The sequence below is a fragment of the Trachurus japonicus genome, chromosome 7, assembly GCF_045865225.1.
Source record: "Trachurus japonicus isolate A0001 chromosome 7, Traja_1.0".
NCBI classification, from domain to species: Eukaryota; Metazoa; Chordata; class Actinopteri; order Carangiformes; family Carangidae; genus Trachurus; species Trachurus japonicus.
Genome location: NC_140913.1, coordinates 2,976,850 through 3,000,085, shown reverse-complemented (window position 1 = coordinate 3,000,085; position 23,236 = coordinate 2,976,850). Strand labels below are relative to the sequence as shown.

Genomic DNA, 23,236 nt, shown 5'->3' with positions numbered 1-23,236 from the left:
CGCAAGTCTTGAATAGGTCCACACTGTTTTCACATTTACAAAGGTCTTGTTGTCTTTGTACAGAGACAATGCTTGTAGCCACAGCACCAAAAAAAAAAAAAAAAAAGCACAAAATCCACTGTTTCCATACGCACATCCAGCCTGGCCACTACTTCTTGCGATCAGTGAAATAGGCTATATGAAAACAATAGCCTATAAAACACAATTTAAAATAACAGTTGTTATTGCTCTAGTTTATTGAATAAATCTTCAGCCGCTGTCTTATCTATCCTAGCTTCACCATACACTCAAAAGAAAGTCAACAGCAGCGGATCAGCTGATCTCTCCCTCCGTACAAACGCTCCGTTCTGATCCAGCTCTGGACTTTCAAAGTAAAGGTGACGCCAGCTGAAAATGAGTTAAATAGTGAAACAGTGGCGCCTTTAGAGCCGATTTTATGATTAAACTTGTATCTATCGCTCTGCACAGAGCCTATCACAGAGGGATAAATTACCTTCTTCTCCCTCTTCCTTCGGGTTGCAACCATTACTTATTAGGTGTATACCGCCACCCAGGGTGCGATTTGTGAAAAAAACAGAGGGGGGGATACTTTGCGGGGGGGGGGGGTCACTATAGGAGCCCCCCCCCCCCCGCCGCACCGTACCTCCGCACCTGACAACTACCGTTCTTAACCAGACTCTGGTCTCCTAGTGGACCGGGTCTGGCTCCAAGTTTGAGCAAATAAATAAAAAAAAAACCTGTAGTTGTGTTCATAGAGACGTAACAGGTGTGGCACGACAAGCTGTGATCAGCTGTGGTCATTGAATAGACTAGCCTACACTATAGGTCATTTCAATTTGCGCATCTGTGTTTTTTTCCTTTTTATTTTGTTTTATAACAAAATATGCGCATCGAGAGTGAGTGAGTGAGCGAGCGAGCGCGAGAGAGAAACAGCGGTGCACCAGATGATTGCCAACCGACAAAAACTGAAATGAGACGGTTAAAGAGAAGAAAAACACAGAATATACAACATATGTCCAAGAGACTTTGTCCCGAGGAAGGATCGGATGGTGGCCCAGGTTTAGTGATGAAGAAACTGTCACTGTCAGCTGCCCATCTGTCAGCAGCTGCTCCAAACAGACACGTCACTAACTTTATTTTGAAGGGACAGATTAGATGTTGATTTTGTTAACAGTGACTTTGTTGCACCCAAACATTAAGCATAGAGACCCGGCCTTTATTTGCTCAAACCTGGAGACAGACCCGACCCACTGTGCAACCGGCATCTCGAGACTCGCCTTTTTTTCCCTTTTTCTTTTGGAGAATTTACAGTAGCTACATATGACGGTCTGGGAGACGATGTGCGCTACTGTGGGGGGGATGAGAGGCTCGCGGTTCAAATGATGTAGACTTGATCTAAAGTAGAGGGGGGGACAACACGTATCCCCACCGGGGGGGACATCGAAAACAGAGGGGGGGGGGGAATCCCAACCATCCCCCCCGGCAAATCGCACCCTGCCGCCACCTACTGTACCGGAGTATGTAGACGATAAATGCTGCCTTCCGTTTCCACTATACTTTCACTCTCACATACATACATTCTCCTTTCACATACATATATTCTCACTCTCACATACATACATAGTCTATTTAATAAAGTGGGAGGTATTGATTTTTTACTAACATGTGACTTTGAAATATCCAAATTACCTATAAAACTCTCTACGTTCCATCAACAGGTATTGTTACAGTGGAAAATGATATTCAGACACAACTTTACCCCTCATAATGTTCCATTTTGGAATAACAGAGTTGTATTGTGTAGAAGGAAATCTATTTTTATGGAAGACTGGATGGAAAAACAAATATGGTCAATTGTACATTTAATAGATGGTTGTGGAAATATACTCGAACTGGAGGAATTTAAGAATAAATATAATATTGACTGCTCCATTGTAAATTACAAGAAAGTAACACAGAATATCCCAAGTGCCTTCATTCATTTAGTAAAGAACAATTTACTGAACATCACAACACCAAGACTGCCCAAGCTTAAAATTGATGGTGTAGACCTTGTGAATGAAAAATGTCATAATAAATTTCTGAGACAATACTTTGTAAACATTGTCTACCCAGGTAGAACCAGAAGTACACTTATTCTTCAAGACTATAACAAACATGATATATCAACCATTAGAACTAAATTCTTAAAATTTCCAATTCCCCCTAAATATAAAGAAATTCACTTCAAAACAATAAATGACATATCCCTCTAATGAATTCATAAAGAAAAGATTTAAATTTGAGGTAGAGAATTGTCATACATGTAATACAAATGTTGAAACTACTGAGCATTTATTTTATGGGTGTGGAGCGGTTCAGAATGTATGGAGAGATCTTCACAATCTGCTTTCCTCCAGATCTATAGAAATAGATTTCTTCTCTTATCAAGATATTCAAATGGGTGTAATTCTCAAAAATAAAAAAGAATGAATTTTTGGTTAATAATTTATTTATAGCATCAAAATACTACATACATAAATGTCGGTTTGCTAAGTCCTCCCCCTCATGGCCGGCTCTTAAAAATGAGCTCTCTCTGTTTCAAAGATGTCTGAAAAAAATAGATAATGCCCAAGTTAAGAAACTGTACACACTTATGGAAATACTTCAATTGTGATGAACCCCTTGTACTTTTTATTTGTATTTTATTTATTTATTTTTTCTTTCTGATTACTTCTTTTATTTATTTCATGTATTCATTTTCATACTCTCTATAGGCTCTGGTACTCAGCCTTTATAGAAAATACTTTGATTTCCTATGTAATGCAGGAGGTGTGATTTTTCTTTCAATGGGAATTTATTGGCACATATGGACAGAAATGAGTATGTCATTGTATCTGTTCTTCATGTTTACATGTTTAATAAAGCAAGTTAAAAAAAAAAAAAAGAAAAGAAAAAAACATACATACATAGTCTAGTATGAAAATGTATAAATATGAGAGTGAAAATATATGTATGTGTGAGTGAAAATATATGAATGTGTAAGGAGAATGTATGTATGTGTGAGTGAAAATATATGAATGTGTAAGGAGAATGTATGTATGTGTGAGTGAAAATATATGTATGTGAAAGGAGAATGTATGTGTGTGAGAATGAAAATATATGTATGTGTAAGGAGAATGTGTATGTATGTGTGAGTGAAAATAGTGAATGTGTAAGGAGAATGTATGTGTGTGAGAGTGAAAGAATGAATTATGGCTTGTACGGCCCCTCATAGTCTCGCTCTTTATTCTCTCCTCTCGTCAGCTCCAAACTCACGTGCACCTCGTTAACTCAGGTGACAGAATAATAACAGTCTCAGTAGCTGAAGATCAGTGCGCTGCTGCCGATGTGTTTTTAAACTTGGCGGGTTGGATCCTTCTCGGACGTCACACATAACCTAATCAAAAAAGCAAAATCCTCAATCCGCTCTGTTTATCAATTAACATAGAGCCTAGTGTTATTATAGAGCGGGTTGGATTGCCAGCATCAACCACTAGCCTACTTACTTCAAAAAATCCTAGGGGAAACACTGTGCTCTTCTAAATGTAGGTAGCCTACTCTCCGCTCCTCTCTCCCTCTCACACTGCAGTTCTCTGACTCAGCAACGGTGTCGCCAATTCCTCCTGTTCTTCAAAAAAGGTGTAAATCTCGGTACGCCAGGGTCAAAATGGGTGCAAATGTCCGCACTTTTCCCCGTCAGGTTTTGGCTTGATAGATCCCAAATTTGGCGGAGAAAAGTGCGTACGCACAAAACGGGGGAAAAAGGGTGTAAAAAAAGGTGTATCCACAATGATAAATGAGGCCCCAGGTTGTGGAGAGGAAGCCTGTGGAAGCTGAACTTCGTCCAGCTGCTCATTTTGTTCTGATGTCGGAAGTCGGAAACACACAGAAACGAACCATAGCATTAGCGGTAGCAACAGGCTCTCAGAAGCCATGTTTCCATCCAAAGTGATTCGAATTACTGGGAAATGCACATTAAAAGAAATTCGAATCGTGTGTGTTTCCATCTACGGATTTTGCACCCCCCCCCCCCAGACGGACTGATGGTCTAATTTGAACACATTAGCGCGATTTAGCGCATATGTTTATTACCTTACGCAACCTGTCCGTGTGTGTGTGTGTGAGAGAGAGAGAGAGAGAGAGAGAGAGAGAGAGAGAGAGAGAGAGAGAGAGAGAGAGAGAGAGAGAGAGAGAGACTTTATTAATGATAAACGCTGGATGCGCTGGTTGATAAGTTTCGTTTTTACTGAGGAGGAACTATGAAGAAGTGCATTAACATCATTATGAAGGTGTGTGGGGGCTTTTGTTTTGCCGTGGCGGTGCCACAATTACAGTTTTTCTCAATTGCTAAAACACTAAACCCTGTTGTCTGAACCAAATTCTCAGTTGCCTGAACCCACTGATTGAATCAGTCACTCTTTTGGCAAAACCATCAGCACTTTTCACCTGTTTAGACACAACTTACCAACACATTTTCATTGTGATGCACCTGTGTTGCAAAATGCTGAGCACAGGTGGCAAAAGTCAAACACAAGTAAAGCACAAGTTTCACCGGTTGAACACAACAACTCAAAATTGATAACACTTGTGTCCAATGATGTGAGGGCACATATACTGTAAGCCAGTTCAGGATGAAGTCCTGTGGCCTGACCCAGTACAGAGAAATTACGCTGTGGCTGAGTTGTGCACTTCTCATTTCTATATTTTTGTACTTTATTTTTACGTAGGCTTACTGTATACAAGTACTAAATGCACAAGATTTCTGTTTGTCTTTGTACTGTACAAGTGCTACGTGTAAATGCACAAGATTTCTGGTTTTTATACTCCTTTTTTTTTTACTATGTACAAGTGCTAAATGCACAGGTTTTTTGTTTTGCAAGAGGAGAAGATGAGAGGCGACAGGGTGAAGAAAGAAAGGATGAGGGAGGGAGGGAGGGAGGGATGAACTGGGCAGAAAAAAAGAAGGAAGGAAAAGGGGATGAAATGGATGTGGAGAGGTAAGGAGGAGGGTGAAAGAAAGGGAAGGAGAAAAGTGCTACAGTGTAAATGCACAGGTTTTTTGTTTTGCAACATGTATTTAGCTACAGTGAACGATAAACATTTATTTCTACAGCTTCATGTGCTGTGCATTGTGTTTTCTATTTTTCTATGTAGTGTTTAGTGGCTGCTCAGTAGTGTTTTTAATTTTGATTGACTCGGGGCACGATTTGGCAACAAAGTTCAGTTTTGGGCACAGATTGAACTGTTTTGAGGTGAAAGTTTGGTTTTGCAAGAAGAGTCTGAGGTTTTGTGAATGTAGCTTGAAAATTGGGGTTTGTGTTCACAGTTTAGAGAAAATGAGAGAAGCTTTCGAGAAATGTGTCTTAGCAATCGAGAAAAACTGTAATTACATGTAGTGAAACCCTGATGTTGTCTTGTGAGTGAACTGCAAACACGGGAGCAGACGGGGTGAAAGTGCGCTACGTCACACTTAATTCGAATCATCAACCAAAACCCGGCGCTAGCGAGTGTATTTCAGTTTGTGCGAATCAGGGGATTTTAATTCGAATCACGGCGTTTCCATCATCATTTTCTGATGCAATACATCTCGATGCGCATCTAAACAGCTGATGGAAACGCACCTAGAGATGACATCATCCAGGTCAGAGGTTAGTAGGTCAACCTACAGACCCCGGATGTTGATAACAGCTAACCCCGGACTCAGAGGGGAATAGCACTAGCCTATCAGAACTAAATATTGGTGAAATGAAGAGTTAGAGTTGCCCTGTAGACTCGCATTATACGGATATACGCGGCTCTTGGCTGGAGCTAATTTCATTGAAACAACTTGTAATGACACCAAAGTTATCTGGGTGAGTAAATGATCGTATTTTAAGATAGAAATAAGGTCCAGATTGTAAAAAACGGCAATTCTCCTTTAATAATGAATCCTTGTGATATTCTCCATGGTCCTTCATGTCAACATTAACCATGTGCAGATACAAACAGCACTGCACTGTGTGTGAGAGAGAGATATAAACTAACATGTTGGTTTGAGGAATAAGAATGTAATTAAATGATAGCACGGGACTAATCCATTAAGTTAGCTTGTTTGGGTAGAAGAAGACAAACATTTGATTGATTTTTAGGTTTTATTTTCTTCATTGTGTTCCATTGTGTCTGGTTTATAATCAATGTAATAACTGAGATCACAGTTCATGGTGTAGTGCTAAAAAAAAAAGCTGCCAAATCTGTTCTCATCCTGCAAAAATGTTCTCACACTGGTTCCCACAGAGAGAGAGAGCTAGCGAGAGAGAAAAGCAGCTTCATCAGTATTCGATTCACACGTGTTTCTGTCAGTGAAATCAGCTGCTTTAGTTCCCACTGAAACAACCACCAGGGGGCAGCAGAACTGAGAGTGATTGAATGTGTCCCTCAATGTGTGTGTGTGTGTTTGTGTGAGAAAGAGAGAGCCAAAAAGAGCAAAAGAAAACTATGCATGCATGATTGTGCAGACAAATGTGTGAGTTTGTGTGTGTGCCAACCTTATTTGTATGCCTGTGTTTGTGAGCTTGTCAGTGTGTGTGTGTGTGTGTGTGTGTGTGTGTGTGTGCGCGCCCTGACAAAGGCTCCATCCAGCCATACTGCAGAGGGCTGCTTGTTCCCAGAGACCCTCAGAGCTCCAGGACACCCAGTCTCTCTGCTGCCTGCAGCCCAGACACAGCAGCCCCGACACGGACCCTCACCCAGCGGGCCCCCCTCCTCCTCCTGGAGCTCCACAACACCTGTTTGGATTGTACTGATAGATGGGGAAAACAAAGTTGGACTTTCAAGCAGGAAAGTGTGGGTGGCACAGAGTTTGAAGAGAGAAACCTGAGAAGAGAAGAGAAGAGAAGAGAAGAGAAGAGAAGAGAAGAGAAGAGAAGAGAAGAGAAGAGAAGAGAAGAGAAGAGAAGAGAAGAGAAGAGGATCGTCATCTTGGGTGGACTACAAATTTATGAAAAGTTGGAGGTGAATCTATCAAAATTGTGGAATTGTTGACTTTAACAAAGTTTTGTCTGTTGTTCATCATTCAAGGATTTTAGAACAAAACTGGAAACTCTGATCAAACTCATAATTTTATTCTTTGAAACATCTTGGGAACATTTCTGGAGTTTTATTGGAGTGCCGTCAACTGACACTGACTATCTAGTCCAATTCTAAGAGGAACCTTTCACGTTTAGAATCTGCGTCATGGCTCCGTCTGTCAGTCTGTGGTTGTGTCTGTACTTGTCGCTGCTCTTCGCAGATGCAAAGAGCGTTGAACAACATGACAGCCAGCGCGACGCTGTCGACAAATCCTCCTCTCATGTGGAACTGGAGCCTCTGTGGACCACCAAGCAACTCAAAGTTCAGGACAACGCCTACGCCCAGGACCAAAGCCTTCCTCTCCCTGAGATGCTGGATCTGGATGCAGACCAGCAGCACCGCCGCCTGGTTCGCGGCGCCGATGAGGACGAGCAACAGTCCACTTTCAGCCAGTCCTTCGAGAACGACTCGGTGACACCGCCGCAGGTCACCGAGTTCCACAATGTGACACAGGTGTCAGCAGATGATGATGAGAATGTTAATCTCCATAAAAATGCCACCAACGCCGACCGCGACGCACCGGGACTCTTCAACCCGTTCTACCCGCTGGTTGAGAGTTCGTACGCAGCCTATGCCGTCCTGTTCCTGGCCGGCCTGGTGCTGGCGGTGGGTGTGGTGGGAAACATGGCGGTGATGTGCATTGTGTGGAACAACTACTACATGAGGTCTGCCTGGAACTACCTGCTAGCCAGCATGGCATTCTGGGACTTCTTGGTCTTGGTGCTCTGCCTCCCTGTGGTGGTCCTAAATCAGCTCTCCCATAGGCGGATTCTTGGTGACATCACCTGCCGCATGGTGCCTTATATGGAGGTGGGTGGGGCTTATCAGGGAGGGAGCTCACTGTGATTGCTACAAATTGTTCCTTTTTTTTATTATGTTTCCATGGTTTCAGGACTTTCATGGCTACATCTACAACTGCATTTCTAAGATCATGGTTTTTAATCAAGTTCACTGGTTCGTGTCACCATCAGTCTCGTTTTACACACGTTTGTGTATCTGGTACAGTGGCAATGTCGCGGCTGTCATGGTGTTTGACATTACTCGAGATGGACTGAAGATGGCACAGAAGGAAATCAAAAGAAATGTCTAGCATTTAAAGGAGACATATTCTGCCCCCTTTCCACAAATTAAAATAGTTCCCAGGTGTCTTAAAGACATGTCTGTGACATGCTTCAGTCAAAGTCCACCAAGGATCAAACATCACAGCTCTTTTCATCCTCTCTAAACAGCCCTGTTCAGAACAGCTGGTTTCAGTGTCTGTCCCTTTAAATGCAAATGAACCACTGCTTGCCCCGCCCCTTCTACTGGTACCAGGTAGGGGTGGTATTATACAAATTCAAAAGCTAGTTACATCACTGGAAGACAACTGAGGGAACAGCTCATAAAACCACATGGATTTCAACCTAGGGAGCCTGAAAATTACAGATTTTTTGTCAATTCTCACATTTTGGAGGCCAGAAGGCAAGACAAACACCTAAATATATGAAAGTGATATTTCCATAATATGTCCCCTTTAAAGGATTGACTGTCAGCATGAAGGTGTTCAGTGTAAATTTTAATGGCAGTCTGAGTTTAGACTTTGCTATATTTTGTGCAATTGTGCAACATTTTTTGTCCTGACAGTGGTGCTGGGGGAAAGAACAAGGGCTCGTGGGAGGGTGTTTCACACCTGGTTTTAACCTGTATTCTGTATGTAGCAGAACCTGGAAAGACCATAAAGATATGAATGGAGGAGGACACATTGACATTAAAGGGGACACATTATGGAAATATCACTTTTTAAAGGCTCTTTAACATATATTTAGGTGTTTGTCTTGCCTTCTGGCCCCCAAAATGTGAGACCTGACAAAAAAATCTGTAATTTTCAGGCTCCCTAGGTTGAAATCCATGTGGTTTTATGAGCTGTTCCCTCAGATGTCTTCCAGTGATGTAACTAGGTTTCAAATTTGTATAATACCACCCCTACTCGGTACCAGTAGAAGGGGCGGGGCAAGCAGTGGTTCCTTTGCATTTAAAGGGACAGACACTGAAACCAGCCGTTCTGAACAGGGCTGTTTAGAGAGGATGAAAAGAGCTGTGATGTTTGATCCTTGGGGGATTTTGACCGAAGCATGTCATAAACATGTCTTTAAGACACCTGGGAACTATTTTAATTTGTGGAAAGGGGGCAGAATATGTCTCCTTTAACATGTCCAGAACACATTTGAACATTTTGAAGCTGTGACGTCGCTTGATACCAAATCTTCCTGTTGTCTCAAGCTGCCCATCTAAATAAAAAATGTAGTAGCAGAGCCTGAAGACCTTTGATCTGATGTCATTGTCCAGATCCAGATCACAAGTAAAGATGAGGTCCAGATGGGTTTACCAAGCCTTTCCATTCATTATCAAGCAAAAGAAATTATGATTTGTAAAGGTGAATTCTGGTATTTATAAAAATACAGTTTTTTTCTTTTAGCTTTAAAAAACCTAAGTGATCACATGTAGTGTGTATCTTGCAGATTTCTTCTTCACTGCCTGTGTTGAGTTATTGCTGCATTTTTTGTTGTTGATGTTGTTGCCACCACCTGTTGATCAGAGGAGAACCATAAACATGGAGTGAGCTTTATGTGGCTGCAGGGCAAAAAAGGAAAAAACAGAAAACAGGCATTTGTCATAACATTGCTTTCTATGTCAAACAGGGCTTTCACTGCCCTGATCCGTCTCTGTGAGTCTCTCCCCACAGCTGAGACCGAGGCTTAGTTGCCATGGTGACCTGTAACCAAGTCTATAGGAATGTCCTGCTGCTGTTTTCATGGTTTGACAGGAACAAATTTGGGGTTAAAATTTGTTTGTATGATTGGCAAACCCTGTCTGTGGCGGCCATATTGGAGGTCCTCAGTCCAGAGAGCAGCTGATGGTGTCTCTGTGAGGACTCATCAGAACCGAGCAAACATGATTCGTGTGTTTCCCAGAGTCAGACAGACATAGAAAGACTTCCAGAAAGATTTCCTGTCTCTGTGAACAGCACTGAAGCTAAAGTCCAGTTAACTTTAGGTACAGTATATCAACACCGATTATATATGCATACCTTCTGTTTCTGCTGATCGGTCACACAGGACGGCAGTAGAGGAGACAGTGCCAGAATCTGGTCTCTCTGTTACTTTCCATTTAACTCACAGGAGGTCAAAGGGGGTAAATCTGAGACAAGTTACAACCCTAATTCAAAATTTGACGTTTTTAATCATCTAAAACTGTGACGACGATGAGTCACTTCAGCAGGATCAGATATCTGACTTTAAAATGCGTCCAAGAAGCTTTAAAGACCAACTGAACCTGACTGTAGACCACATTTGGAGGCCCATCCTGGTGTGATGTAACCCTGTCCCCCCAGATCAGTTCAAACACAATGACCTTTGTTCTGCTCAGAGCTGAAGTTCTTCTTATTCTGCTGTTTTTTTTTTTTTTTTTTTACCAATTACCAAATAGCTTTAGGTGCATTAGCCTCTTCCTGGACCGATAGGGGACTGACCATGGTCTCTAGCAAAAAAAATCAGATGTAGATTTGTGTAAATGGGTTTGAAGTGTAGGAAGCAGCTTCAGATGATATACTCATTTTTTAGACTGTTTGTTGTTTCTCTTTCTTGTCTGAAGATAGTTTATCAATCACAATTTAATTTAAGCAGCAGCAAAAGTAAAACTGGGCTAAATGTTTACAATGATCCACTTGCACAAGCCTGGAGCTTGTTCAAGTTAACTCTTATAATGCATGGGAATAAGTGGAGACGATGGCTGTTTTCATACCATTTAAATGGAAGCCAAAGTGGAGCCAAACAATCAACAATACTATGATTGTGATTTGTATTTTTGAACTTTAGACAGAGCCAAGCAAAACATCTCCATCCACCTCCAGTCTTCATGCTAAGCTAAGTTAAGCCTCCTGTTGTCCTTATGGGTCAAATTGACCCAATCTGTTCTCTTCCTCCATCCTTCCTTCTGTCCACAATCGTTATTCCCTTCCTTCTTTCCTTCCTTCCTTCCTCCCCTTCATCCTTACTTCCTTCCTCTTTTGATCCAATTGACCTGATCTGTTCCCTCCCTCCATCTTTCTTTCGTTCCTTTTCCCCTTCCTTCATTCCTTCCTTCCTTCCCTTCGTCCTTCCTTTCTTCTTCTTTTGATCCAATTGACCTGATCTGTTCCCTCCCTTCTTTCCCTTCTCCCTTCCTTTTTCTTTCTTCTTTGAACAAATCTATTCCCTCCCTCCATCTTTCTTTCCTTCCTTTTTCTCTCCCTTCCTTTCTTCCTTCCTTCCCTTCGTCCTTACTTCTTCCTTCCTCTTTGACCCAATCAACCCAATCTGTTCCCTCCCTCCTTCTATCTTACTTCCCTTTTCCCTTCCTTCATTCCTCCCATCTTTCCCTTTGTCCTTCCTTCCATTCTTCTTTCCCTTCGTCCTTCCTTCCTTCCTTCCTTGACCCAGGAGGACAACAGGAGGGATAAGCCTATCAGAATCTGAGCTTCTAGAAGAGAATAAGAGGATTTTGCAAAACATAAAAAATCAGATGTTAAAGAAAAAAAAATACTCACAGATGTTTTCTTCCTCCTCCTCCTCCTCCTCCTCCACAGGTGGTGTCTCTAGGCATCACCTCCTTCACCCTGTGCGCTCTGGGCATCGATCGTTTTCACGCTGCTACCTCCTCATCGCAGCCTAAAGCCCGGCGGGTGGAGCGCTGCCGCACGGTGCTGCTGAAGCTGCTGCTGGTGTGGCTGGCCGCTCTGCTGCTGTCCAGCCCAGAGATCTTCCTGTGGCAGCTCAGCCAGGCTGTGTCCCCCTCCACCGGCCGGCTGGTGGACTCCTGCACCATCACCCCCTCCTCTCCCCTGTCGCTCTACCTCCCTGACTCCCTGCATTCCCTGCTGCTCAGGTATCACCAGGTGAGTCCCTGCTCTGGAGTTACTGCCTGCTATCAGGAGTCAAAGGGCTTCACCCACAGGTATCACATGATGATGACAATGATACATGCTAACAGATCTATATCAATGATGTTGGAGGCAATGGTGGACTTAAGGTTAGAGAGGGAGGCTTGTGATCAGTCACAAGCTTCCTCTTAGACTTGATCTAGGTGTGACTTAGTCAACCAGTGACCATCCATGACTGAATCAACTAAGTAGCACATGCAGTGAATCTGGACAATCTGACCTCAGCCCCAGTAGTAACCCTGTTACTGCATGAAGCTTTCACAGGGTTTGTTATTTATAGTGGTATAGCACATTTCTGTCAGTTATAGATACAATTGATTTCAAGTTAACCTGAAGTCTCCAACATGAAACAAAGTTGATGTAAAGTTAATAAAAGATCAAAAGCTTTAAATTTTCGGTTTTCTCTTTTAGATGGTCCTTCATGTTCTGATCTCTCGTCTTTCAGTTTGTTTTGCTTTGAAGTTGCTTCTTTCCACAGCAACAAATGTTGCTTGTACCTTCTCCTACTCAGAATTTGTCCATTCACTGTCTTTTTTTGTGTATTTTGGGGGTACATTTTATGCCTTTATATAGGACAGTGAAGAGAGACAGGAAAACATTGAGAGAGACTGGGGGAATGACATGAAGGAAAGATTGCCTTGGTTTGGAGTCAGAACGGCGTTGACTGACTATGCTCTGACCACTTGACCACTGCGCACCCCATCCATTTACTTTTGAAAAGTCTTTCTCAGTTTCATTTCCATACACAGTTCTGTCCTTCAGAGCTGGGTGATATGACTTCAAACCATTTTTTTTTTACAAACATTTACTCCAATGACAGTTCGTGATCATTTGGTGTTTGTGGGTTTCTCTATTTTTTACAAACCATGCTCTCCAAGTGGGTGACTGAAATATTGGTGATGATGTTACCTTTGGTGTCCATCCAGGTTGCATTTACCGATCAGGTCAAAAATAAATTAAATATAATCCAGACTAAAACGTATCAATATGGACATATCCTGAGGCACAGTGTTTGTACTTGTGTCATTGATATCACCATCTTCACTTTCAGTGAACATGGACTAATGTTAGTTTGGCGGGGACGAGACATTTGTCCAAGGGGACAGTTATGGAAGCCCATTTCTGACACTTGATGAAAAAAATAAGATATAATGACTCAAAATAATGAGATACTAACTCAAAATTATGAGATACTAAGTCACTAGACATAAGACACTAGGATTTCCTTCAGGATCAATAAAGTTTATTCAATTCAATAACCCTAGTACCAAGTATCAATTTGTTTTCACGTAATCAGATTACTTCTGTACCTACTATCTATCTGTTTCAGGGTCGTATGTGGTGGTGTTTCGGCTGCTACTTCTGCCTTCCCGTCCTCTTCACCATCCTTTGCCAGCTGGCTACCCGCAATGTCAACAGCGATTACAGCTCTGCCCAAAAGCAGCGTAACCACGACGACCGCTCCTCCAATCAGAAGCGCCAGCAGCACCAGGCGGTGGAGCGTCAGCTGAACTGCACGCTGTTAGCATTGGCTGTGGTCTACGGCATCTGCGCATTGCCCGAACACGTCTGCAACATCACGTTGGCCTACACGCACATCACCGTCTCTGAAGACACGGCCACCATGCTGGCTCTGCTGCATCACTTCCTGTTGTTCTTCAAGTCATCTGTGACACCGGTGCTTTTGCTCTGCCTCTGTAAGGTAGGTCTGATGGTTAATGGTTCAGCAGTTCCATCCAGACACATCAGGCAAACCCCAACATCTCCAATGTGTGTGAGCAAGGGGGTCTTAGAAACCTCAATTCCAAAGACCACCTGAAAATCTCAACATTCATTTCTTTGTGATGTCGAAAATGAAGGCACTATTGCACTTATATGTCATGGGTACAATAACTGCTATTAAAGGGGAACTATGCAAGTCCTGTAGCTCTACTGCTGTTTTGCTAACCCTCCTCCTGGCCATGTGCATTTGTTTTCAACGAAGCTGGCAAAAAAGCAATCCACTGAGCGGTGGATAATGTTATACATTACGGTGTATATCTGTGTAGTCATACCTGGCATAAGCAAGAGATTATGGGTTACGGGGCGTGTTTGTGTTGCGGTGCCACCAAGACCAGAGCTGGGACACCGGGTCGGAGGCTCTGATCTTACAAGGTTGGTTTTCAGCCAAGAGACGCTAGGTGGAAGGCAGAGAGCCTCCATTCTCCTTGTAACGAGTTACACGTTTTATTTATTTATTATGTTTTATTTATTTAACCATCACAATTACGGCAAAGCTGATTAATTAAAGTAAAAATCTTGCATAGCTCCTCTTTAACACTACAACTTGTTCAGTCAGCCTTCACAGCAGCAATACTAAAACTCCCTCAGTAAAACAATAATCTGGTACCTCTCCTGTCACTAGTAGTGCAAACTACAGTAATATCACTCAGGAACATACAGTACATACTTTCTTCTCACAGGGTATATACAGGAATCTTGAAGTTAATTCTAATACCTTTTTAAGACTTTTTCAAGACCTTCTCAACATTTTTTAACACCTCACCGCCGCTTCAAGCTGTAACCACTTACATCAGTGACACTTTTAACTGAACAGCTTTAGTTTGTGATAAAGACTATAGACCACTATGATACAACAGAATTAAAAAAAGGCTGGGATAATAAATCAAAGGCAAAGTTTATCAAAAAAAAACATTGCTCAACTCTCAAAAAAACAAAAACAACAATCTTCTTTTCTTTTTCATGAACCGGTTCATCTTTGTTTTTTAATAAAACAAATAAATTCACACACTTCCGCAATGTTTTTTACAACTCAAACTCTTGGACAGCTAATTAAAAAAAAATACCTACAATATTTAAGACTTTATAAAGTTGTGAAAAGACTTTTTAATACTTTTTAAGGGTCTTAATTTTCCCAAAATTGATTTATCACCTTTTAATACTTTTCAAGACCCCGCGGATACCCTGTCTCAAAGTACAGCCCAGATTTGTGTTTGTTTTGTTTTTTTTACATTTCTGAAATGAGATTCAAACTGTTCATCAATGAAATGTAGAGGTTGTAGCTGGTATGTTAGGTAGAACTTTGGACTGTGTCAGGCTATATATTTCCTGTCCTTGTGCTAATCTAGGCTAGCAAAGAGGCTACAAAGTTGCATACTCCTGTTTACCAGCATCTGGTTTATCTCCACCCCAGTGTGCATTGTTCTTGTGCAAAATTTGGTGGCCTTAAACCCTATTCGCACGGGATTAGTATTACCTTGGGACGTCTGGTAATTTGTAAATGACCCCCCCACGTCTGTGTTTCTTGCGGTGCATTCGCACAGGATAAGTGAAGTCTGTATTTTACTTTTATTTTTATTTACTGACATTAAGGCTCCGATATGACGTCAAAGCTGTGCACGTCGTAACATCCGCTGCTGTCACATCCATGTGCGAAGCAAATGTAAATAAAATGTCAAAGCAGCAACGTGGCTTCGCAACAGTGCAGTTGTCACAACAACAGGCCGTCATGGCATTTGTATTAAAAAGCTGTCTGTCAATATCCTCCGAAATTTCGCTCTTTTTATGGATCTGAGCTGTTTCTTCAAATGGGTCTCCAGTACCGAGACAGGACTGTATAATTGCACCTAAAATGGTGTCAAAATTGCCGCTCATAATTTCCACCGCAGCCTCCATGGTTCAACCGGGAAAGAAGTAGAAAAAGGCGCACAATAAAAACAAAAAATGCTCCTCAATTACTGAGATGCAGATTCGCACGGGACTAGTTTTACCACGGGATGTCGGTCTTTGGTGAAATATAGTAGGTCATTTGTGGGGGAATTTTTACTTTACAAATTACTGACATGGCGCATTCGCACGGGATTAAGATCACAGACGTCCTCCGCAATTATTACAAATTACCAGACGTCCCCAGGTAATACTAATCCTGTGCGAATAGGGCTTTAGACACTAGATGTTGGTCAGGTTCAGACCTGTTAGTCAGATATTAAAAGTCAGGAAATAGCAGTGAGCCACCAGAGAGTGATGTTGTTCTGAGATGAAGACACCTTTAGAAACATGTTTGTGTGTTTCAGGCTCTTGGTCAGGCCTTCATGGACTGCTGCTGCTGCTGCTGTCAGGAGTGTCAGCCAAACACAACTCAAGGCTCGCCAGGCTCCGCTCAGGTCAAACTGAAGGCAGCCAACGAGACGTCCATCCTGTTCGACAAGGCTAAAGAAACGTCGGCCATCTTGTCCATCTCCAGCTAGAGCCATGGGTCTCTCTTTTGACCATCTGTTTATCATTCCCACCTCCATAAATCCTGTCCATCATTTTCTTCTTCCTTGTCTTAAAGTGATCACTTTCCTTTCTCCTTCCCTTGCTGTTTTGCCATGAACCCGATTATCCTTCCTCTACAAGTTCTTTCCATCTATGAACACCCAATCATCGCCTTTCTTCATCTTTATCTCTATCCTCTCCTTCTCTTTCAGAGCTCTGTTTGTATGATATTATTCTATGGACACGGTTCCCCATCCAGCTTCATCTCTGTGCAGGAAAAGATGTTTAATCTGTAGTGAGATTAGAAAAGTTGCTGTACTTGCACAAAGCAGCTGTTGTAAAAGCAGGAGCCTGTTTCAGGACTCTCCCAGCGGACTCTTCCCTCCAGCCTCCTGCCAAGATGTTTGTCAAGTAGAATGAAAAAAAAGAAGAAGATGCAGAATAGACAGAAGACTCCGGATGTCATGATTTGGTTGCACTTAAGAGGGATGAGATGAAGCCGAAGTTGAACTGTTTCATGAAAAAGCAGTAGTTTGTGTAATATACATGATAAGCTTCAATCAGTTTGCTGCAGTCTGATGCTGCTTTGGCCGGATGTGGATTTGATGACAGGCTGGGTATTAGTTTGAATCAAATCAATCAATCAAATCAAATAATCAGACTGATGTTGAAAGCCCTCCACTGGAATGTATTATATGAGACAAAACTCACAAGCAAAAAGCAAAAGTTTTTATTGTTCAAAATTTTTAAATTGGATGATTAACCTAATATGTTCACAACAAACATCAAATTTGAATTCATAAAAGCTTTATTGGCATGAATGTTAAGATTACACTGTTGCCAAAGCTCTGTTACATATTGGTGCAGACTCGTACCAACATATATGTTGCATCAATGCCCAGGCCTAAATGAATACTTCTTGAAGACATAGTTGCTGAGGAGGCAAGACATATGACATTGGCTCTGTTAAAAATTGAGCTATTTTCTAAACTCAACAAGCTGAAAAGAGAGTACAGTCAGTGCACACATGAAAATATGGGGTTTTGTTTTAGACCCACTAGTCATGGGGTCAAGGGACAGGATTATCATTAACTTTACTGGCCCCACAAGATGATTCATAATACTTTGGTTGACTACCTGTCTCACATCCGATTCTGACTAATTGGTCCATGACAAGGTATCCTGATAATCAACTGGAAGCTGTCTTGTTGCACCACCTAAAGGTGCAGTTTGACTGAATTTCACAAGCCAAAACACTGTTTTAGTCGAATAGTGTGCCTAAAGGAATAAAGATTTTAATGACAATTCAGTGATCTTTATACGCTACACTGATGTTTTGAGTGTATTGATCAGTGGCCTTTAGCTGACAAGTGGAATCAAAGATCAAAAGATCAAAGGTGGGAGTTTTGTTAGACTTCAGAAGATAAAACTGAATTTCTTTAGATGCGAGACTGCCAATGATCTGATCCATTGTTTCTGCCTCCAAAGCAGCTTTGGCTTTAAGAAATGTTCCAACATGTGGATGAATTGGATCACACTGTGATCTCAGACATGAATGTGAGTATGATGATAAATCATGGCATTGTTTAAGGATTTGAAGTAATTTTCACAAATTCTCTTTCTGTGAAGGATTTGGTGCTTAATTAAGCCACTAATGCAGTGAAGTGGAAAGTTGTTAAGTATAAAGGGCAGGGAGGACATGTAGAGTATTTGAACAGGACTCGAAACCCTCTCAGTATTGAGGCGGTCTCTTTGTACAGAAAATTAAACTGTGTAGAAAGTTGTGTATTAATGTCTTTAGCACAGTGCTCTCACTGTCCAACTCAAACAACTAGAAGAAACGAAGAAACAGAAGATATGAATGTAGCTTATTAATGCTAGATGTTTGACTAATTACATCTTTATATGAAAGGAAGTGATGAAGTCTTTTTTTATGTCACGAGAACGTCTATGCCTTTGTAATATTCAGTGTCACAGTGTTAAAGTGGTGGTATTATGTGTGTCAGAGCCGACTGTGCCTTAGCGTCTCCTCAGCCCTCAGCCCTGGACCGTCAGTCTGAACACAGAAGACTGAACACCCGCCAGTAGACACTGTAGTCAGACTAACTTTGTTTTCACTCTATGAGCAGCTTGTTCAAACTCCTGAAAGGGAGAAAACTGCATGTATAGTATGTTCAACAAATGTCAGAGCAGGTATTTAGTAACTGGTCGTAGATATTCTCAATGCCAGGTCATTAAGCTGAACTGATAGAGTTGTCACTTCTTTACATTTAAAAATTCAAACTTTATCTGATCTGTTTGATTTCGAAATTCCACCCCCAGCATCCCTGCAAGATGTCTTTGCTAATAGAGAAAAACTAATTACAACAAATTACAGCACTAAACTGTAGCATTGTGGATTCAACACTGTAATATCAGACAGGGGTACGACTGAGTTTGTGATACATTTCTAATGATCCATTCTACACCAAGTGTTTGTGGAGGTAAATGGGTTAACCATGTTCACATTTATTTAATCAAATTACATTTGTTTGATTTTGCCCATTCTTTTTTTTAAAGCAGCAGGGGTCATCTAGCCTATATTATATAAAAATTAGCAAAAGAAAAACGGATAGGGGTTCCTGTTAGTTACATATAAGACGACAAACACTTTATTATTCCCTTGCTGGCTTCAGTTCTCTGGCCATATGGCTAATCCACAAATTTAAGTAAGTTATCTGTGTCCCAATTCAGGAGCTGGACCATGAAGGTCCAACTAAAATAAAATGTTTAACATACAATTATGTTTTTCGATCAATTTGTTGTCTATAAAAGGATGGTGCATTTGAAGGAGCCTTTAAAAAGGCACAGTGGTCATACCGCTGTCGATCTTTGGAAGCAGCCTCTGGGGATGAGGCAGCTGAATTGGGACACAGCTGTTGCTAGGAAAGTGACATAAGTCAATAGATTTTTCTAAAACCTTATATAATAATCTACAAGGACCATGAGACAGTTCATTCAGCCGGTTTACATTAGATATGCAGGGGTGCGAAACTCGTGTTCAACATGTTTTGTGTCCCGTTTTACAGCTGAACCTTCACGTGCACTTTGTGTTTCTGATTCTTTCCTTTGTCGTCTCAGTCATTGGACAAAATAAATGAGTCAAACTAACAGCTCAAGACCTCGCTGATGTGTTGGGAGTTCACTGTAAATGTGAACAAAGCCTGGCTGCTCTTTCATAATCTTTTAATAAAGGTACAGTCCACACAAAACAAATTCATGAAGTCTGTTGAGTGTTGTGTCACTTCAGGTTGTTTTTATCTTTGGAGTTAGGCATGAACCAACCAATTGGATGTAGAGCTGGTAATTTATAAATAAAGGTGTGTCATTCAAATTACAGTTGTTTTGAAAACTTATTGATTCAATAATGATTGATTAGTGATCACTTGTGCTATACGTCCGCACTGCTATGTTTCTGTTTTGCATCTCTTTTGCTTGGTAACTCTGGTGTTTTAGAGCAATGGTTCTCAAACTTTTTTAGATCAAGGACCCCTAAACTGACACAAATTAGACCACAGACCCCCCATTGGACAAAATTTTGAAACAAAAACCACAAATACACAAATATTTGTTCTGAGAGTGAATAAGGTTACCTTTTTTAGTCAGTGTACATTCAAATTAGGGCCATGAAATTCTGGAAAGAAAAAAAAAAATTCTGGAAAAAAAGTAGTACAATTTCGAGAAAAAGTTGGGGACCCCTTTTAACCCTCCTGTCGTCCTTCTGGGTCAAATTATCCCAATCTGTTCCTTTCCTCCATCCTTCCTTCTTTCCACAATCCTTTTTCCCTTCCTTCTTTCTTTCCTTCCTTCCCTTCGTCCTTACCTCTTCTTCCTTCCTCTTTTGATCCAATTGACCTGATCTGTTCCCTATCTTTCTTTCCTTTTCCCTTCCTTCTTCCCCTTCTTCCTTCCTTGAACAAATCTGTTCCCTCCCTCCATCTTTCTTTCCTTCCCTTTCTCTTCCTTCTTTCCACAATCCTTTTTCCCTCCCTTTCTTCCTTCCCTTCGTCCTTACTTCTTCCTTCCTTTCTGTTCCCTCCCTCCTTCTATCTTTCCTCCCATCTTTCCCTTGTCCTTCCTTCCTTACTTCTTTCCCTTTGCCCTTTCTTCCTTTCTTCCTTGACCCAGGAGGACAACAGGAGGGTTAACCCTCTCATGGACCCCTGGGGGTCCCTGGACCCCACTTTGAGAACCACTGTTTTAGAGCACCAATACTAAGCGCCATGGAAATGCTGCTGACCCTGTTTTAGAAATCTTCAGGGCTGTGTTGTCATCATGACTGGACATTGGGAAATGATGAAGTAGAGCCAGTGATGGCTCCCTGATTGGGTCTTATCTGTCCAGAGTGTCCGAGGTGGAAACAACGAGGTTAGTGTTGGTGTTGTCTTCACTTGCTGTTGGTTGCTGTTGTAGTGAAATTATGCACTTCAACATGGCAGCTCTCATTTGTTGTTCCTTGTTGCAACTAATTAGTTGCAGAGATTAGGGATCAACTGATATGTTTTTTTCAGGGCTGATACCGATTATTAGTGATCAAGGAAACCGATAACTGATATTCATATGCAGCAAAAATTAAAATGTTGGTGTCAAAATTAAGAATAACGCACCTGGGATTAGACTGAATACACTATACTGTTTGTTTTTTGTATACTGTAAAAAACTGTGATAAAAAGACCTTACATTTCTGTAGTAACACAAATTCCAACACAGATCTTGGTTCAGTGGGCGGGACACTGTTACACAGCCAAGAGTAGCTGCTGCATCAGAGCCGAAGGAGCGTACATTTATTTTATTGGTGATCGGTGAAAAAAAGTGGCCTTCATCTTCCTCTCACATGCATTGGCCATCTCCAAATTTCTTGTGTGAATTGAGCGTGAATGATGCGTGGTTGTTTTTTGTCCAGGGTGCACGCAGAATACACGCTGTGTGTAGGGCCCCGGGATCCATGGGGGGCCCCCACTTTGCAGAAGCTGTTAATAGTTTTTTGTAGGACATTCAGGTTTAAGTAACTTTTTTCTTTTTTAAACAAAAACATCTTTTGTTGTAGAGACCCGAAGGAGTTTGCTTCTGGTTATAAAAAAAAGTCTCATATTAATGTGGATGAATCTACGTTACACAATTATTAATAGGTCCATTTTCGATAAATATATCGTTTTGCTTTTATAGTTATTAGTAAATATATCTTTTTATTATATATATAGTTATTATTATTTAGTGGTCGACTTGCCCAGCATTTCCTAGTTTCAGTTTCCTGGACGCTGCCCGGCGGGTCATGGGAATAACACCGCCGAATTGCTGTTTATGGTCAGAACTATGTGTGTAACACTGAGGCGTGAGCTTTCATTGGTCCACTCTAGGGTTGTGCCGATTGGCGATCCAATCGTCTATCGGCGATTGGAAGGACGATCGGCGATGTTTTGTTTTCTTGCCGATTTTACACACACACGTTCGCTACTTTTTTATTGATCTAATGCGCAATCTGTTTGTTTTGTTTTAATGAAGCCGCTTGGCTTGCTGCTTCCAACTATACTCTGTCAAATGACAGTGTTTCACCAATCAAATGCAGCCACTGGCGACGTCCAATCAGACGGAGCCAGGTAGTCATATGACCGCACACAACATCTCTGTGGTAAACAGGGTGGCCACTCCGCCTCAAATTTGAGGAAACACGTTTAGCTGGTGTTGTGGCTGTCTATGCTAGGCTGCCGACGCCAGCCCTGTATGTCACAGCCCGACGACGTGTTCACTGATATGCAACGCAATAGCGTTCCGTTCATTGATCATAGCGCTCTTTCTCCGTTATTAGCCCTCACACACACACACACACACAGAGAGAAGCGCGCATGCATGACAGCAGGGCACGGTAAAAGCGATACTCATACGCCGAACGAACACGTGGAACGGCCTCCGCCGCCAACCCCCCCCCCCCGGACCCCGGCGATAGATAGGTCTATCGGCGATCTCCAGGGAGGGCGATTGGGACGATCTGAGAATGTCAAAATCGCCCAACACTAGTCCACTCTGCTATATAGCCCAGGGGCCTCATTTATCAAAGAGGGTGTAAAACTGCTACTAAATTTTTACGTACGGCGAAAAGACGAAAATGGCGTAAACCCAAAATATTTACACCTTTTTCAGATCTATCAAACTGTGCGTACGCACAACTCTCCGCAATTTCTCTTTGATAAATCACACCGGACCCAAGAATGGTGCACACGTGAACACACCTCTTACTCCACCCCCGGAACGCCTATACACAACCATATATGGTCTGCACGTGCATATTAAGTAGCCATGTGCGCTCTGTGGAGCGGCAACAAAGTGACAACAAATCAAGGGCGGAGGGCTAGGGAAAGAAGCGGGACTTCTCCGAAAGCGAGATACACGGCGACATGGGGCAAAAACTCAGTCAGAAAAATGATCTTGCATTTTAATAAGCTACAATAAAAACACAAACCTCCCAAATCTCAACAAAAGGGAGCAGAAAGAAGAATAATCTTATGTAATCTGCCCCTATATCCCAGAAAATCTTTTTTTTTTTTTTTTTACCTAGATGTTAAAACAATGTAAAGCAGGATTTCCACGATAGTTACCATTACTTTGAACGCCTTTCCACTACACAGTTACAGCTCTACTGGACTCGGTTTAGGTCATTTTCCATTACAGCTGAGTCCTTCATATTCCTCAGGGCCATGTTGTCTCGCTCTTTATTCTCTCCTCTCGTTAGGTCCAAACTCACGTGCACCTCGTTAACTCAGGTGACAGAATAATAACAGACTCAGTAGCTGCAGATCAGTGTGTGCTGCTGCCGATGTGTTTTTAAACTTGGCAGGATTAATCCTTGTCGGACGTCAC

At 41.8% G+C, this 23,236-nt stretch overlaps 1 protein-coding gene across 1 annotated transcript; it reads left to right on the top strand.

Moving 5' to 3' along the window:
* The first annotated feature begins 6,607 nt into the window (after nt 1-6,607).
* LOC146983971 (G protein-coupled receptor 37-like 1) lies at nt 6,608-17,639 on the top strand. The gene is made up of 4 exons (XM_085780821.1): nt 6,608-7,938; nt 11,732-12,040; nt 13,416-13,787; nt 16,159-17,639. The coding sequence occupies exons 1-4, from the start codon at nt 7,234-7,236 to the stop codon at nt 16,330-16,332; spliced, it is 1,560 nt and encodes a 519-aa protein (XP_085636947.1). The 5' UTR covers nt 6,608-7,233; the 3' UTR covers nt 16,333-17,639.
* The last annotated feature ends 5,597 nt before the right edge of the window (nt 17,640-23,236 follow it).

Excerpts from the sequence above, each read along its gene's own strand:
- LOC146983971 (XM_085780821.1), top strand. The coding sequence starts at position 7,234 with ATGGCTCCGTCTGTCAGTCTGTGGTTGTGTCTGTACTTGTCGCTGCTC. Across the intron at positions 7,939-11,731 it reads GCATGGTGCCTTATATGGAG|GTGGTGTCTCTAGGCATCAC; the intron begins GTGGGTGGGGCT and ends CCTCCTCCACAG. Across the intron at positions 13,788-16,158 it reads TTTTGCTCTGCCTCTGTAAG|GCTCTTGGTCAGGCCTTCAT; the intron begins GTAGGTCTGATG and ends TGTGTGTTTCAG.